Source organism: Montipora capricornis, chromosome 4 (genome assembly GCF_036669925.1).
Source record: "Montipora capricornis isolate CH-2021 chromosome 4, ASM3666992v2, whole genome shotgun sequence".
Taxonomy (NCBI): Eukaryota; Metazoa; Cnidaria; class Anthozoa; order Scleractinia; family Acroporidae; genus Montipora; species Montipora capricornis.
The window spans coordinates 33,889,665-33,907,259 of NC_090886.1; the positions used below are offsets into that span (position 1 = coordinate 33,889,665).

Here is a 17,595-nt window from a genome sequence, read left to right on the forward strand (position 1 = left end):
CGATCTCCGTTTTTGAGATACAGAGAGAATTGTGACACCCGAAAACAGCCCGTAAAGTTTCGGGACTTTCGAGAAACGGGCACCAGGTCGTATTGGGCCAACTACCAGTAACATTGGAGTTTTGCCCTGTTCTTTGACCCTGACCACCTGATCGGAGGAGCCGTGATTTTCAATGTTTACAAACCACCTTTTTTGATTATCCTTTCACACCACCAAGCCCCAGTGATAGGGCTATCCACTGGATAACTCAATTGGTTTTGCTAGTGTTTATCGGCTGGATAGTGATTTATCCGGTAGATAGCGCTATCCACCTTTTGAATTAAACAACTGGCCCGAGTTGTGCAAACAATGGATAGCGCTATCCGACGGATAAATCACTATCCAGGGGATACACAATTGGTTTCGCTATGACTAATGATTCATCGTTTGAACAACTAGGGCCAGTGTAAATAAATCGTTTGTGTACCTGTTGGTAATGATTGCAGAGAAATCACAATAAAGTTGGTAAAAAGGTGAAATCTTTTATTTTAAATTCTTTTGACAGCGATACAACAATAAGACATCAAACAAAGGATCGAAGCTAAAGTGGGGCTAGTCTTACCTCATACCAAAAAGTGATAACACACGTTTGGGATTTTAATCAAACATTAGCCACACACTGAGGGGACTTTATATTAAAAGTCAATTTGGCCTGATCAAACTGAAACTGAACGGCTTTCAACCTAAATAGCCTCCGACAAATGGTTATACTTTTGAACACAGTCGAGGTAAGGCAAAATTAATGATAAAACCAGAGAATTCAGTCTGAATTAGGGAGACACTTTTTACCTTGTTAAATTTGGTAAACCAGGGTAAACGTGCTCACAACCACAAGTGTATTTTTGGATCCCCTCCTTCTAACAGGCATGGAGATACAAGGTTTCGTTTTTTTTTAAACTCTCAACGAATAAGTTAATTGCCTTTATCTACTCTCCCAGTCTGATGTTACTGCACTGTCCACAGCATTCGGCGTGTTGCACAAACAGCCCAAAGGCATAGTTCAGCTGGTGCAGTTGCCTTTCAACTTCTTCAATTTGTTCCTGGAGTCGTTTGTTGGCATTCTCCAGACTCTGGAATCGCTCTCTCCTGGCAGAAAGACGAAATAATCAAATGTTTGAATAAAATATTTAATTTGTTGTCTCCCACTTTTCTCGATGCCGTTTAGTGCACTTCAAACGATTACGGTTTTGAAGCAAATTAACAAGGATACCTTCTCTTCCGATATTTTCGACTGCTTTCAACATTACGAGCTCGTCTCTTGCCATCCGTTTTGTACAATCGGCTCCCCTCGTTCAAATTTGTCTTTGTCGTCGGCCATGTTGCCAGAGGAAGTGGAACATGGATGTTTGAAGTTGCACTGCTCACAACACCCTGCAGGCCATATTTGAAAAAATGTAGTTAACTAAGACACAAACAGCAGTGATAAACATATTGAACTTTTTCATTTTGATAATGACTTGACGTTTCGTTATAGCTGTTTTAAATTTCAACGGTTACTTTTGAAAATGTATGTAGAGCACATACGAAACGTCAAGTCATTATCAAAATGAAAAAGTTCAATATGTTTATCACTGCTGTTTAGTTAACTTCTGTACGAGATTTTCACCCCAATAGAGACACTTCATGTCATAGGCTCCTACTAACGTAAAAGAAATTACCTGAGAATTCTCGGCTACTTTAAGGCAAACTGGTGATGGACCAGGGTCCGTATAAATTGTGAAATTCATCGTTTTTGCAAAACTTCCAGCGCTTCCAGTTATGATGGCTTCGGTATAAATACGTGACCAAACCACGTGACTACGCGCCAGTCCCCTCTACAAACTGTTCACTACATTTATTTTTTTACAGAAGTGCATGACCGTGGAATTTACTGCTATTAAGTGCGAACGATTTTAATTTCTTTATTCAAATCTAATTTACCGATGATTCGAATTAAAAGGACAAAAAAGACAAAATCTTGAAGCACAATAAGAACTTTCAAGTGATAGATTTCACCAAAACCATGAGGTTTCATTTTCGGAGTAATGTATTCATTAACAAGTGAGCATAAAATAATAAGAAAGCAGTCAAGTTCTGAAAGACTCCACATCAGTGATTGGTTGCCCCCTTGAAATAAAGAGTTGTATTAAATAATTGATAAGCATATTTATATTTCACGAGATATTTTATTGTCGAGTCCACGGAAAAAACAGCGCGTTCAGATAAGATGCGGATCCCCAATCAGTTCTTTTAAATTAAAAATTAAATTTCCAACAAAAAGATATCAAAGAAAATTATCATTCAAAATGTGCCTTATTTCCCTCTATTTTTGCCTACAGCCAATCCAATTTGCGGAATTCAACCACGTGACTTACAAGCCAAACAAGAGGAGCGTTGGGAACAAACTATAAATTTGTAATGTTTTTGAAGCGCTGAACAACACTGGTTAGAGTATGTGTTGGGGTTCTATACTCTTTTTCCAAGGAAAGTTGTCAATGAAAAGCGGAAACAATAATTAACTCTAAAGCTCTCAAAATGGAGGAAGGATCAGTGGAGGTGAGGAATGATTTAGATCCTCTGAAAAGAGAACTCCAGTCCAAAATAACGTCGCGAACAATCAAAAATGTCTTACTGATCATGATTTAACTTGGAATTCTGTTGTTTCATGAAACGGCCTCAATAACCACAATCCTTTTCATAACTCGATTGGTTTGGACTGCAAGACCAAATCACGACGCCAACAATCGTGTGTCACTGATGACACAGTCATCAGAGCTGTGTGATCTCGTTGAAGCCGTGTAATAAGAGTGCATAAGGGCTTATCTATAGATTTTACCGCAATAGTTGCGTGCACTCGGTTGCTCAAAAAGAAGGAAAACACACGCAATTTTTAACGGTGTTTTTTTTCTTCATGCTTTGGTAGTATGTTAAATTATTATTTAAATATGGACATGAACGTTTCTGCAGTTGAGCGAGGAGACAGGCATGCAAACTGTGCCGACACATCGTATCTTGTTTCAAGAAATGTTAACCCAGGTGATCAAGTTTGGATTTATGGAGCATGTACATGTTTACAACTACTTATTCACTGTACTTTGTTGTTGTGTATGTCTGCTGAGGGTACAGTTTTACAATCATAGAAGGAATTCCATTTAGTGTCAACGATTTTGTGACTAGCTGCGTATAGAGCTAGCATAATTAATCTAGTATGACTAAGAAATTAAGCTTAAATAAAATCAAGTATTCCACTTTTAACTCACACTGTTGACGTGACTTCAATGAAACGTACAAGCAAATAATTACAGCAATGTATGCAAATTTCCGCAAATAAGAAAAACCAACTTTAGATAATGATGTCAGTTTAAAAATTTTCTTGTCTTGAAAGTGTACATACCAACTATAAGAAAAAAGAATCCTTTGTTTTGGCCTACAATGAGGCTCTGCTAGGCACATAAATAATATTCACCCTTTCTCTGCTAAAATTGGCACTTTCACTTTGTCTAACATGATCAGACAATTTTACTTCTTGCAATTTGATTATTATATATATATATTTTTAAAAGCGCATGTTAAAAGTTTATCCTTCAACTTGAAAATGGCAGTTGAACAGTTGAAACATTGTTGCTTTTTAACGTTAACTTTTGTTGTAAGAACACAAAGACACACTGTAAAAGGTACATGTACTTTAGGATCATGCGGATGATTATTTTGTTAACCAACTGTGGATGCATAGAGAGTGCTGAAATAATTTGTGCAAATTAATTAATAAAGCCCCAAATGGGAATATGCCCATGAAAACACCTTATTATTCCAATTATTCCATGAGCGTGCGTTGGATATGAGATGGTAAATAACCTGAGTGAGGCGCGTAGCGCCGAGTTGGCTGTAACTAGACTCGTATCCAACGAACGCAAATGGAATGATAAAAATTTTCATTAACTTCTGAATGCTTGGCCATTAAGCCATCAAGTTTCCAGCTTGGCAACAAAATCAGTTGCGGTGCATGTGCTGATACCCGAGATTGAGTGAACCAATGAGAAAGTTACTAAACGCAATATCCTTGTTTTAAAATCCTCAGTCATTTTTATTGCTCTGGAAATATTTGTTACAGGTTCAGTCTCAGTGTTACTGTTTGTTGATTGCCATCTTGGATTATTTGTCGGGCTTGAATCATTTCAAACAAAAGCAGAGCGTGAAGCGCCTCCTTTTACAGTGCAACTTTGTGTTTAAAGAGGGACGGTTCAGGGGTGAAGGGAGCAACATCTACTTCCATTCAAAAACCATTCAATTCTTTCCCTCACGAGAGGGGCACTTATAGATTTTAATCATTCTGTCTAATGCCAGAAGATGTGTAGCCACCTTAAGGTTCAGCAACAGATCCCTCTCAATCTTCAGGTCTGGTTTCACAAAGTGTAGCCATGGGATGTCAGTCCTGTTGTCAGACAGTTCCTTTGCAATGAGGGCTCTTCTCCTTTTAGGTCTTATGGAAGCCTCTCCATCCATGAGCGTTCGAACGTGCCATACTCCAAGAATCAACTATTTGTTTCTCTTGTTGTTTCTTTGATGTTGACTGCTAGCTGTGATGAGCTGGCCAGTTTTGCTGAGACAGGACACCTTTGCTGCCCTCCTCCCTCATGTGAGAGTAAGCTGTACTATCCTAAAAGGGGCTTACACTGTACTCTGTGCGTAGCACCGAGTTGGCTGTAACTAGACTAGTATCCAACAAATGCAAATGGAATACTAAAAATTGTTTTAGTAAATTTTCATTAAATTCTGAATGCTTGGGCTCTTGGAAATTAAAGCCATTAATTAAGTTTCCAGCTTGGCAACACTTGACACAATCAGTTGCGGTACATGTACTGATACCCGAGATTGAGCGAAACTTTTAAAATCCCAGTCATTTTTCAGTCTCAGTGTTACTGTTTGTTGTTATCCATCTTAGATTATTTGTCGTGCGTTAAATGATTTCGAACAAATAGCAGAGCGTGAAGGGCCTCCTTTTTAGTGCAACTTTGTATTTAAAGAGGGACGGTTCAGGGGTGAAGGGAACAACATCTACTTCCATTCAAAAACCATTCAATTCTTTCCCTCACGAGAGGGGCACTTACAGATTTTAATCATTTTGTCTAATGCCAGAAGATGTGTAGCCACCTTAAGGTTCAGCAACAGATCCCTCTCAATCTTCAGGTCTGGTTTCACAAAGTGTAGCCGTGGGATGTCAGTCCTATAGTCAGACAGTTCCTTTGCAATGAGGGCTCTTCTCCTTTTAGGTCTTATGGAAGCCTCTCCATCCATGAGTGTTCAAACGTGCCATGCTCCAAGAATCAACTATTTACAAGTTTCTCTTGTTGTTTTTTTGATGTTGACTGCTAGCTGTGATGAGCTGGCCAGTTTTGCTGAGACAGGACACCTTTGCTGCCCTCCTCCCTCATGTGAGAGTAAGCAGTACTATCCTAAAAGGGGCTAATACACTGTACTCACTCGCCTGAGAGAACACTGAACTCTCACTGCCAGATGGAGAGCAGCAGTTACTATGGGCATCAGGCCCCTTCGCCCGTATGGCTGGAACTGCAACTTCCAGTGGTCAACTTCACCTTTTGCTCCTCCCCTGCCAGGGCTTTGGCAGTAAGATTAAGTGATGATGGTGCACATAGAGAACCTGTGTGGGTGGCATTTGTAGTGGTAAGGCCAGCCAGTACACTAGGGCAGTCCCACTCTTCCTGCCACGGAAGTTGGTTTCCAGTGGTGATGATGTTGTATGAAAGGGATGTCATTGCCAGAGATGTCTCTGGCTGCAGACATTGCTGAAAGGTTGATGATGTTCATCTTCAGTCCACTTAAAAGGGGCTTCGACTCCTTGTTTTTCTGTCAGGATTTGTTCCCTTTTGGACTGCCTAGGAAGTTTAATGATTTTCATCTACCTGATTGTGGCAGGTAGTGCTTTTTAGCATTTTACCAGTAGCAGGAGAGAGGATTTCCCCTGACCTGACCTGTGTCACGGTGATACAATGTGTACTAACCGAGTGCGAGGGCCGTACTGGGAAATATTGGCCCAAGGTCGTGTCAGTATGGACCAAGAGCCATTATTCCCCAGTACGGTCCTGAGCGAGTGAGGTTAGTAAGTTGTTTATTTTATGGCATTCATTTCTTTAAGTGATCGGACACGTCTTCGCCTGGTGAATGTTTTTAATCTTCCTCTTTCATCAGCAAATTTTGAACAGTAACTTTTTACACGTAATACTAAATTCTACTTGCTATGTACTGTTGTGATGAAAAAATGAAATTCCGCTTCTTTAAAACTTTTTGTGTTTTGCTCAACTTGAATTTCCGGGAGAGAGAAAACGTGGTTCAAATGGACCATTTCCATTTGTTTTTTCTACTACACTACATGCTTTAAAACCTGAGGAAATGTGTATTGTTTGGTCTTAGGGTTGGATGATTCCTTGGCATGGGTCGTAGGTGCCTGAATTACTCACTGTAGCTAAAAGCATTGGTTTCAGTCAAACCTAAGGCCCATCGCATGGACAGAACAAACTATATAAAAGATATAATCTAGTTATATAGTTTACATCATGGAAAGTGCGGCGTACAGGTTTTATTCATGAGTTGTTTGTGTCAAAAACCCAAACGAGTGAGGTATGAGCGCCTGTACGTGTAATGCCTCAGTTTCAAAGCGACTCCTGGTGCACAACCATTCAAATGGAAATGAGTTGCGTATTCTTATGCAAATCAAACTCATTTCCCTTACAATAGTTGAGCACCAAGATTCACTTCGAAACCCGAGACAAACAGCAACTCTGAAATGGCCCATTTAATCAAAGGCACTAAATACAATGTATTTCCTCCAGATTGTCTCAGACAAAATACACCTTATTCCAAAATGGCCGTCATTTAAATATTCTTTTGTTTTTATTCAAATTAGCCCTTGATGCCTTGTTCTTTTAAAAGCTTAAAATTCAAAAGAATATTTTATCTTGAACGAGGCAACAAGGGCCAATTTGTATCCTTAATAAATCAGTGGCCATCTTGGAATAAGGTGTATATTACCCGTACATTCTGAGTATAAAAGCAGCCAATTTGTCCCAATTTGAAGTTTATGTTCTTGTCTCATTTTCTGTATCATCTCTTCTTTTTGTGTCTTTGTTGTTTTGTTTTACAGAGTTTGGCGGAGGTCTTCAGATGTTTCATTTGTATGGAGAAGCTGAGGGATGCAAGGCTCTGTCCACATTGTTCAAAAATGTGCTGCTTCCTGTGTATAAGAGTGAGTTTACAGTACATGTAAATTGCTTCTACTTGGTAATTTCAAACTGAGTCCAGGTGTAAAGTTGTCATAGGATGATGATGATGATGATAAGTTTTATTCTAAATAATGGAGTCTGATAATTTTCATTCCAAAGAAATAATGCGCTTTTAATATTGACTGAAAATAAACTTAAGGTGGCTGGAACCAGTTTCACTACTTTCAAGGACCTTTTTATTAGAAGGGTTGTCACTACAAAACTGTATCACGTAAAAGAAATGTTATGGTACCATATCAAACGCCAATTGTTACTTAACAAAATGCGCTCACTATTTTGACGTAATAGGTTACCATGGCAACATAAAAGCTCTCCAAAAACACCCTATATTTCGTCTTTACTTGCTTATATCTTAAAAATGAACTCGGTGACCCCCATTTTTTATTGTAGAATAGTAATTAGCAATTTGACATAGGACCATCTGCAAAGTTAAAAAAAATTATTGGGAGCAAATTAAGAGCTACCTTAAATTTTCGAAAAATTAAGGTAGCTCTGAATTGGCTCCCAAGAATTTTTTTAAACTTTGCAGATAGTTCTATCTTAAGATGCTAATTACTATTCTACAATAAAAAATGAGGGTCACCGAGTTCATTTTTAAGATATAAGCAAGTAAAGACGAAATATAGGGTGTTTTTGGAGACCTTTCATGTTGCCATGGTAACCCATTACATCAAAATTGTGAGTGCATTTTGTTAAGCAATAATTGGTGTTTGACGTGGTACCATAACATTGCTGTTACGTGATATAGTATAGTAGTTATAACCCATCTAACAAGAAGGTCTCTAAAAGTGGTGAAACTGGTTCCAGCCACCTTAAAGCAGGATACAGTGTATTAACATTTATGTGCAATCAGTAATTTTATTTTCATACATGTAACCCTAGCAAATTTGAACAAGTTTTGGTCTAAAACAGCTTTCCATCCTGATTTCTCATTATGAGGGTAAAGGTTACTCTTTCAGACTTTTTTATTGTCTTTAGTATCAATTTGGCCATTTGTTAAAAAAGAAAAATATTTTTGATATTTTTTGGTCTCAACTACTGTAGTTCAGATGGGAATGTACTACATGTTCTGCCTCCTTTGGGTGGCTACCGCCCACCTCAAGCTGGGCTGCCCCCAGCCAGTAAGGTGCCACCCGGTCATTGCTTGCCTGCTCTACTGGGTGCATGGAGCTTACATGTAGGGGACCCTCCTGACAAGCGAGCAAGTACTTGCACCAAGCAGTCAAAAACAAAAAGCTACGAAGACTCCAGCTCTTCGAATCGCAAGCTGGAACATTTGCACCATGTGCCCTGGTCTCTCCTCTGACCTTCAGCTAAGGGACGACTCCTGCAAGACCGCCATCATCAACAAGGAGGTGGCACGACTCAACATCAACGTCTCCTGTCTCCAGGAAACCCGGCTGGCCGACAGTGGGTTACTTATGGAAAGAGACTATACCTTCTGGCAAGGCCTTTCCCAGGACGAGCCAAGGCAGTACGGCGTAGGTTTTGCTGTGAGGAACTCACTGATTGCCACCACAGAAACCCCCTCTGGAGGGTCATTGAGAATTCTTGCCCTTCGCATGAAAACGTTGGCGGGCTTTGTGAACATCATATCTGCCTACGCCCCGACTCTGACCTCCACCCCAGAATCCAAGGATCAATTCTACGAGGCTCTGCAGGAAACACTATCCGGAATCCCAAGTTCTGAGGGCATATATTTGCTAGGCGATTTCAACACTCGCGTTGGGACTGACTGGCAAGCATGCCCAACCTGCCTCTGCCACTTTGGCGTCGGCAGGATGAATGAGTACGGGAAGAGGTTGCTCGAACTCTGCTGTCACCAACAGCTACTTTAAGTGTAAGGAGCCGCTCGAAGTGTCTTGGAGACACCCTCGGTCCCACCACTGGCACCAGCTAGACCTCGTTATCACTAGGAGAGTGGACCTCAGCGGTGTCCTCCATACAAGAAGCTATCACAGCACTGACTGTGACACAGACCACTCGCTCGTTGCAAGCAAGGTCAGACTGAAGTCTAGAAAGATCCATCACAGGAAGACCAGGGGTCACCAAAGCATCAACACCTGTGGCACTTCAGACCCCGTTAAGGCTCAGAGCTTCGCTGCCAGCCTCCAGGAGAAACTTGCTGTGCAACCAGCAACCCGGATGCCAAATGGTCTCACCTGTGTGATGCCATCTACAACTCAGCCATGTCTGCATTTGGCAAGAAAGAACGCAAGAATGCTGACTGGTTCGAGGCTTGCTGGGAAGAAATGCAGCCAATCAAAGAGGCCAAGAGGAAAGCGAGGCTGGCTCACAAGCAGAACCCTTCCCCAAGCACACGCGACGCCCTTTGAGCAGCTGAGAGCAAGGCCCAGCAGACCATCCGCTACTGTGCCAAGAAGTGCTGGCAGAACCTATGCGCCAAAATCCAGCTAGCAGCGGACTGTGGCCACACAAAGAGTATGTATGAGAGCATCAAACCTGCCAACTGGCGAGGTCATTGCTGATCAGAACATGCAGCTGCAGCGTTGGGTGTAGCATTATTTGGAGCTCTACTCAACCCAGAACATTGTCACAGACACTGCCCTCAATGCCCTGCCTGGGTTGCCAGTCATAGAGGAGCTTGACAACACGCCAACACTGGAGGAGCTCAGCATAGCCATTGATGGTCTTGCCTGTGGAAAGGCACTGGGGAATGACAGTATCGTGCTGGAGGTTTTGAAGCATGGGAAGCAAACCATCCTGCAACTGCTTCATGAGCTCCTCTGCCTGTGCTGGGAGCAAGGTCACATCCTCCAAGACACGAGAGATGCCAACAGTCACCCTGTACAAGAACAAGGGTGACTGTAGTGATTGCAACAACTTTCGTGGCATCTCTCTTCTTAGCATCGTTGGCAAAGTCTTCGCTCGGGTCATCTTGATCCGCCTGCAGAGCCTTGCTTCATAAGTCTACCCCGAGTCACAGTGTGGCTTCAGAGCCGGGAGGTCCACAGTGGACACGATCTTCTCCCTCCGTCAGCTGCAGGAGAAGTGTTGAGAGCAGCAGCAGCCGCCATTTTTCCTCGCTTTCGTGGACCTCACCAAATCTTTTGACTTGGTGAGCAGAAGTGGGCTCTTCAAGATCCTCCTGAAGATTAGCTGCCCTCCAAAGCTCCTGGCAATCATCACCTCCTTTCACCAGGACATGCAGAGTACGGTCTGCTTTGATGGGGCAACCTCCAATGCCTTCCCAGTCAGCAGTGGAGTAAAGCGGGGCTGTGTCCTTGCTCCGACCCTGTTCGGGATTTTCTTCTTGATGCTGCTCCAGTATGCCTTTGTAGACTATACAGAAGGTGTCTACGTTCAGATGAGGTTAGGCGGCAAACTCTTCAACATCACCAGACTCCACGCCAAAAGCAAAGCTTACATGGTGCTTATACGGGAGCTGCTGTTTGCAGACGAAGCTTTTTTGACATCCCACAGCAAAGAGGGCCTCCAACATCTCGTAGACCCACACCTGCAAGGAGTTTGGGCTAACGATCAGCCTTAGGAAGACCAACATCCTGGCGCAAGGTGCTGAGTCCCCCCCAGTCATCACCATCAACAACACGGAGCTGGAGATTGTGGACACCTTCACCTATTTGGGCTCCACCGTGTCAAGCTTGAGATCAGGTGCAGGATTGCCAAAGCAGCTGCTGTCATGGCCAAACGCAACAAGCGAGTGTGGGGCAATGACCTGTTGAGCAAAAGGACCAAGATTTGCGTCTACCAAGCTTGTATCCTGTTGACTCTCCTTTATGGCAGTGAGTCGTGGATGACCTGTGCCAGACTCAACGGATTCCCCCTCCGCTGCCTTTGGCACCTGCTGCACATCAGGTGGCAAGACAGTGTCACCAACACTGAGGTCCTGGAGGATGCTGGCTCACTGAGCATGCCATCACTGCTCATTCAGCAACGCCTTCGATGGCTCGGTCATGCACATCGCATGGAACCTGACCACCTGCCAAGAGAAATCCTTTACGGAGAACTATGGGAGGGCGTCCATTGCATGGGTCAACTGCTGCTGCACTACAAGGACGTCATCAAGCGAGACTTGCGATCTGCCCTAATCAACACCAGTGCATGGGAGGACATTGCCAAACACCGAGATACATGGTGGCAAAGTGTCAAAGTGGGGGTTTCAAAGGCGGAAGCGACCACTAGAGTCCAGGCTACATGCAAGAGAGCAGCGAGGAAAGAATGCACAGCCTCTTCAGGCGTTTCCACAAGGCATGTCTGCGCCACCTGCAACAGAGACTGCCACTCCAGGATCAGGCTACACAGTCATACAAGATCCTGCCCAAATCCCCAGCGCTAACCATCGCCTCCTCGAGACGAGGATCCCACAACTACTCAAGTATCAGGATGTCAGCTTGTGTACAGTTCCAGTAGCACTTTGGAAAGTCCTTCCATGTAGCTCTCTCAGGAAATCAACAAAACGAGAATTTTTTTTTGACTGTATAATTATTCCATTCCAAAGTGAAATCTGTCAGCTATTGGTAATTGCCTCTACACTGTATGTACACACAATGTTGTATCTTTTCATTCAAGGAACCTTCACTTAATAATATTGTAATGCGTACAATTAAATGATTGCTGCATTTGACTTCTTGTAAAAAGGGTGATTTAAGCTGCTTTCCTCTATCCCCCTTTTTTGTTGTAAAGAAGAATTAAAACAATCATATTGTAAGTTCTTTGCATAAATTCTTGAAGAGAGAACTTATAAATGGTTAATTTAATTAGTAGTAGTCTGTATCTCAGTTATACAGTACAGTATGCAAAATTTTTTTTTATGAAAAGCAAACTTTGGTTGTTTGCACTTTGAGCAGGTGTTTCACAGAATGATGGAAATTTGTCATGGAAGCAAACCATTGGTCGTAGTTTAATATGCTTGAACTACAGTACTTTCACATTACTATTAACTTTTATCAGAAATAGACTTGCTAGCAAATAGTGCGAAGTCAAGAACTGAATGTCCGAAAGAAGAGACATACATGTAAATTAAATTTTGGAATGGATGAAGTAGCAATTAAGTGACAGATTTATTGTTTTGCCCACATCGAAGAGCTCTATCAAGATGTACTCTGTGATTTTCAAGGAGACACAGGATTTTTTATTTAAAAACAGATGGTGAATTTCTTTTGAAGTCAGAATGATATTGCAACGTATAACTGTAAGTTACAGTACTACTGTAGATGGTAATGATATATTTGACACTATGGAATTTCACCATGACAGAGATGGGTTAATTCAGATTTTAAATGGCTGTGGTTTCATGAAATGCTTTTTATTTCCTACAGTAACATGTAGACGACAATGAAATGACTCAACATGCAGTAGCTCGAAACAATTCTAACCTGAATTTCATTTTGAACTTATATAATTATGCAACACATACACATGACTTGTACAATGTGTAATGTGTTGTGCGTTGAAATTAAGTATTTTAAATGTAGGTAAAAATGGTCATTTCAAAACTACAGTAAAAGTATACATGTAGTTTGATTGCCACAAACTGTTTTATCTTTGCGTCTAACAGTCATGATGATAATTATTAAAATAATTATAGTGAAGATGGGAAATTCGAACTTTAAGGAAGAAATTTCCCTTCATTCAGTTTCGATGTCATTTCACTGACTATAAATTTATTGGGCGTAAAGACAGTATTGAAAGTGTTACAGCACCTACAATCTGCACTGACCTGCTCCTAACTGTGTGGCTTCATAGCTCAGTTGGTTGATCATTGCACCTGAAACTCTCCTGCGAGCAGGCTCTGTATCTACCCCCAACCCCAGTCTGACTTGTCATTTATCATTAATTTTTTCGGGTGTCAATAAGAGACAATCGTCATCATCTGGTCGAGCAAGCTCGGACAAGAGAAACAATAAATTGCTTTAATAAGTAATTAAAATTATTGTCTAGATAAGCGCAAGGATCATTTTTCTCTTTTGACTGTACAGTCCACTGATTAGAAAAATCAATGGTGCCGGGAATAATGCAATGCGATAATGTTGTCGGTGTGTCAGCATTTCTCTCGATTCTGTTATTTTAACCCATTTACTCCCAGGGGTTCCCCATTGACGAGTAAAATCGTCTGGCGTTAGACAGAGTAAAATACTACGTCTGGCCGGTTGAGGCCGGTTTGGACGTCAAAGGGTTAAAATCTTTAATTTTGTGTTAGACTGGCAAATTGCATTAATGTTTGTGTTAATACATGTAATTGTTTATTCTGTCAGTAGTTTTTGTTTTACATGTAATCTTACTATGAATTGTTTCAACTTTCGCAATTTAAGTACTGTGGCCTTAAAGGGATGGCAGCTGCTCAATACTTGAAACTTGCCATCTTCATAATTTGTACTGTTTAACTTGAGAGACTTATATGTAATACTTTTAAGGGCGATATACTGCACACTTCATTTCAACAGCATGTTTCTTTTATGTGTTGGTTTCTCTAGAGATGGCTCACAGAACAAAGACCTCAGTGCCCACATTGCAGGTACGAAAGTTACATATTAATGTACATTGTATGCTGACTGATCAACCGAATTTTCAACAATATGTACATGCACAATAAAGATTTTTTGCAACATGTTTTTTTTTATTCAAGACATGTACGTCCAATGGGATTACATTAAACTTGTTATTATTCACATTATTACTATTTTAATAAGAGCCTTTATACGTGTGAGAATTGATGACATTTTAGTCTGTATTTTAATCTACAGGTATTTTCAGTTTTTAAAAGAATTAACCCATTTACACCTGAAATACATGATAACTGACATGTTAGATAATTATAGTATTGTTTATTGTACCTACAAAGTCATGTATTTTGCAGCAGTTCTATATAAAAAAAATGTTTGATTTCTCATTAATTTTTTAGAGCCTCCCTGCACCTGCACGAACTTGTCCATTGCCGATGGGTTGAAGAAGTGACACAGGTTTGTTGTGGCTTGGCATAAGGGAGTTTAAACGAAGAATGGCGATGAGAATGTCATCCAAAAGTCTTATTTGGCATTATTCGTAATAACTTTGTGATGTAAAGTGGATGGTGTAAATAGAATTTAAATTGTTTTTGCAATACATGTAAAATTAATGTGAATGGTGTGCATGTGTTGTGCTTCAAATTTTTATAAACCAGTTCAGTTTTGATTTTCCTACACTGTACATGTATGCTTATGATATTGAATATTAGACAAAAAATAATCAATATTAAACGTCAGCAGATGTTTAATAAAATTTCTGGTCAGATGCTAACATACTCCACATATACATGTACATGTACCCTCAAATTTGATCATTTCCCACTTTTGTTTGGGTGACTAAAGCAAAGAATTACAGAAACAACAGCAAATAATTGCGCCAAAGCATTTATGCCAAGCACACAGGACCATTGTTTTTGTTCATTAAGCAGTTCTATTGTTTTGTGGGTTTCTAGTTCTTATTGACGTCCTCGTTCTTTACTCTGACCCTATTACAACAACAAAACTATTCAGTCATCGCCTTGCCGTTAAACATGATTAGGACTGAAGGCAGAGTATAGCAAACGATGATACCTTAACCAGTTGGCTCAATTCAGTGGAAGAGACTTACAAATTTATTACATGTATAGCTAATTTGAAGTAAGGTGGAAGACAAGGAGACAGCTTGTATACCTGCATGGTATACAGGTGAATGAGTGAGAACTTGAATTAAAGATAGAAAGAGCCTCTTACTCATTGGCAAACAAGTGTTCAGAATGTTAACATGTCAAGGATTCTGTATCTTAATTTTTATTTTATTGAACAATTGCCAGTGGAGAATTTCAGGGCTGTTGAGGGTGGTTTATGATGTCAAGTTACTGACAGATTAATATGCAATTTTTTTGTGTCAATAAAATAGCAGTATTACCTGAAAATTTGCATGTTTTTTGTGATGTTATCAGAAACCTTTTTTCAAATATCAAAAGAATGGTGTTTTAGTGATCAAACAAAATTAAATGTTAGTGTTGAATATCTTTTTTTGTTGACACTTGTGATATTTTTGGGAAAAGTGAACCCTTCTGTCTAAAAGTAACTTCCCTATAAAGTCATTTGCTAAAAGCAACACAAATTTAATCCTTCAGTTCCTGTGATCACATATGTAATGTTAGAGGGAAGCTTTCATTTCCTGATCAACTGTCATCTCTTGTGTCATTGCAGGGGAGAAAACGTAGCTTGATATTATATTTGATTGTGTATGTGTGTAGGTTTTCATCAACAGTCACTAAAATTAATAATGAAGATTGCATCTCACTGTTGGTCTCAAGATCCCTAATTGTTTAAAAAATTTACATTTGTGAATTTTCTACAGTTTGGAAAGCACTTAAAAAAGGTTCTGCACTAACCATAAAACTATTAAGGTTTTGTCTACCAAGTTGTTTAATTAAAGTAACTGAATCTTCCTTTTCTTGCTTTCGAAACAGCAACTGGATTCTCTTCAGTTAACTGGCCCCCCGAAAACTAAAGATGAAGCTGACAAAGACAGGTAGGGTGAGAATAATGAAATTATAAGATGCAGTGACAGGAACTTTCTCCCAATCTTTGGCCCTTAATAAAGGAGCTGCCAATTTGCATACTAAATTTAATGCATTGAATGAAAAATGTGACTACATATGTGTTTGAATTTGCATACTGTGTACAAACGTCATGATAAATTTTAGCAGCAATACTGTAGCAGGTGTAGGCTTTAGTTCGAACGTTCTCTATGTGGGCTCATAAATGCCTGTAAATGAAGCACTTTGGATACTCAATTTTTGTAATTCACAAAGAAAGCTAATGAACAGTGAACAAAGGTTTCTTAAATTTATGAAATGGTTAGAATTTTTTTGTGGCAAGAATTATGTCTGAAATGATTTACATGGAATGTGCTGGCTTTGGAACAAATTAAAGAACACAAGTAAGTAGACACCAGACGTCGCTTCCAAGTGCATGATTATTTTGGTATTTTAAAGACTTGTCTTTTACTGTGGACTAGTGGTTTTAGTAACTCAGTCAGTGCGAGTATACATTTGGTCATGGACATTGCGGTTAAGGAAGGCTGCTTATATCGATAGGTACGCTGATAATTTTTCCTGTTTATAATAGTTTTATTGAGTAGTGTGAAGTTGTCAATTTTTATCCTTTTTTATGTTTTTTGGTCAATCTTAAAAGGCATCTTAAAAGGCAACCTTAAAAGTCTTCGTGTGTTCTAAGGTTTTTAGAATTACATGTATTTCATGCTTTATGGTGATGGAAATGCATTTTGCATTCTCTGAACAATCATTGACAAATAAAAATAACATACATGACAAAAACAATGTACAATTTATTTTAAATTGTAACTTTTTAGTGACTAGGTTTTGTCACAGTCATTTTGCAAATACTGGAGACTCTACTACCATAGAGCTAAATTTTCCATAAAGAGGTGACTGAATGGTATACATTGTACATGTAAATAGTAGTGTTTTTAAGCCACTAATGGCCACCAGAAGTGAAGGGTTGATCAGTTTTAATTCCAATGCTTTGAGGACATTACCATATCAATTTGTAGTTTTGTCTTTTACTTTTTGTAGATGAGTACAGGTACCCTAGAAAACACTTGAACTTTCTGTCTGGTTTTGCTCTGAGTCGGTCTCTCCAAAATACATGTGCTTGAATTCGATTATCACTTTTTTGGCAAAAGTTGGAAGGAAATGGAGGTTTATTACTGCCAGTCAATCAGCCAGAGGCATTGAAACACTCCCAATAGAAATGGCCTGCAGAGATCAACAAAATAATCTTGTTTCAGTTTTGAAGGATGAAACATGATCCCACTGAATCCTTGACTTACTTTATTTTTCTAGGCTGACAATAACATTGTACAGTCATATAACCGGTACATTGTGAGCAGTAGTGGCTAGAAGCCCCTCTCTATACTTTTAATTAATGAAATAAATGTAATCATAAATGCTGCAAGAGATCTTACACAAGAGATCTAATACACAAGTCATTTGTCTTACACAAGTCTTTTGTTTTACTTACCCCTCCCCCCTTATTCTTAAGTGGTTCACATATGACTGTACGTTTGCATGACCCTTGTTAACTGAGGTTTTAAAAGCTCTGTCTATAATTACCATAAAATTGGCTATGTGTAGAATTGAATATTTACTTGTCTGAACGATATACATGTACATACATGACTAATGTTCTTCTTCCATTACATGCATCTTGCCAAAAGTGATTTTTTACAGGTATTATTTTTCCTATAATTGTACCATCTCATCCTTTGTGCTGTGAGCATG

The 17,595-nt window shown here is 39.8% G+C and overlaps 2 protein-coding genes across 4 annotated transcripts in view; one reads left to right on the forward strand and one right to left on the reverse strand.

The window, feature by feature from the left end:
* Positions 1-517: 517 nt before the first annotated feature.
* Positions 518-1,802, reverse strand: LOC138044642 (uncharacterized). Its single transcript, XM_068891104.1, has 3 exons — positions 1,698-1,802; positions 1,250-1,410; positions 518-1,125 (listed from the first exon to the last, which is right to left on the reverse strand). The coding sequence occupies exons 1-3, from the start codon at positions 1,764-1,766 to the stop codon at positions 966-968; spliced, it is 390 nt and encodes a 129-aa protein (XP_068747205.1). The 5' UTR covers positions 1,767-1,802; the 3' UTR covers positions 518-965.
* A 636-nt stretch (positions 1,803-2,438) lies between these two features.
* LOC138045982 (E3 ubiquitin-protein ligase TRIM37-like) overlaps positions 2,439-17,595 on the forward strand; it is a 47,659-nt gene continuing 32,502 nt past the window's right edge. For 2 of the 3 annotated variants that reach the window (XM_068892643.1, XM_068892644.1), the window contains exons 1-5: positions 2,439-2,574; positions 7,178-7,279; positions 13,772-13,812; positions 14,200-14,257; positions 15,760-15,821. In XM_068892643.1, the coding sequence (XP_068748744.1) occupies positions 2,554-2,574; positions 7,178-7,279; positions 13,772-13,812; positions 14,200-14,257; positions 15,760-15,821 (284 nt within the window). In that variant the 5' untranslated portion in view covers positions 2,439-2,553. Of the gene's footprint in view, positions 2,575-7,177; positions 7,280-13,771; positions 13,813-14,199; positions 14,258-15,759; positions 15,822-15,845; positions 16,233-16,310; positions 16,390-17,595 lie in introns of those variants that run through there. The other variant, XM_068892645.1, reaches the window with a different exon arrangement.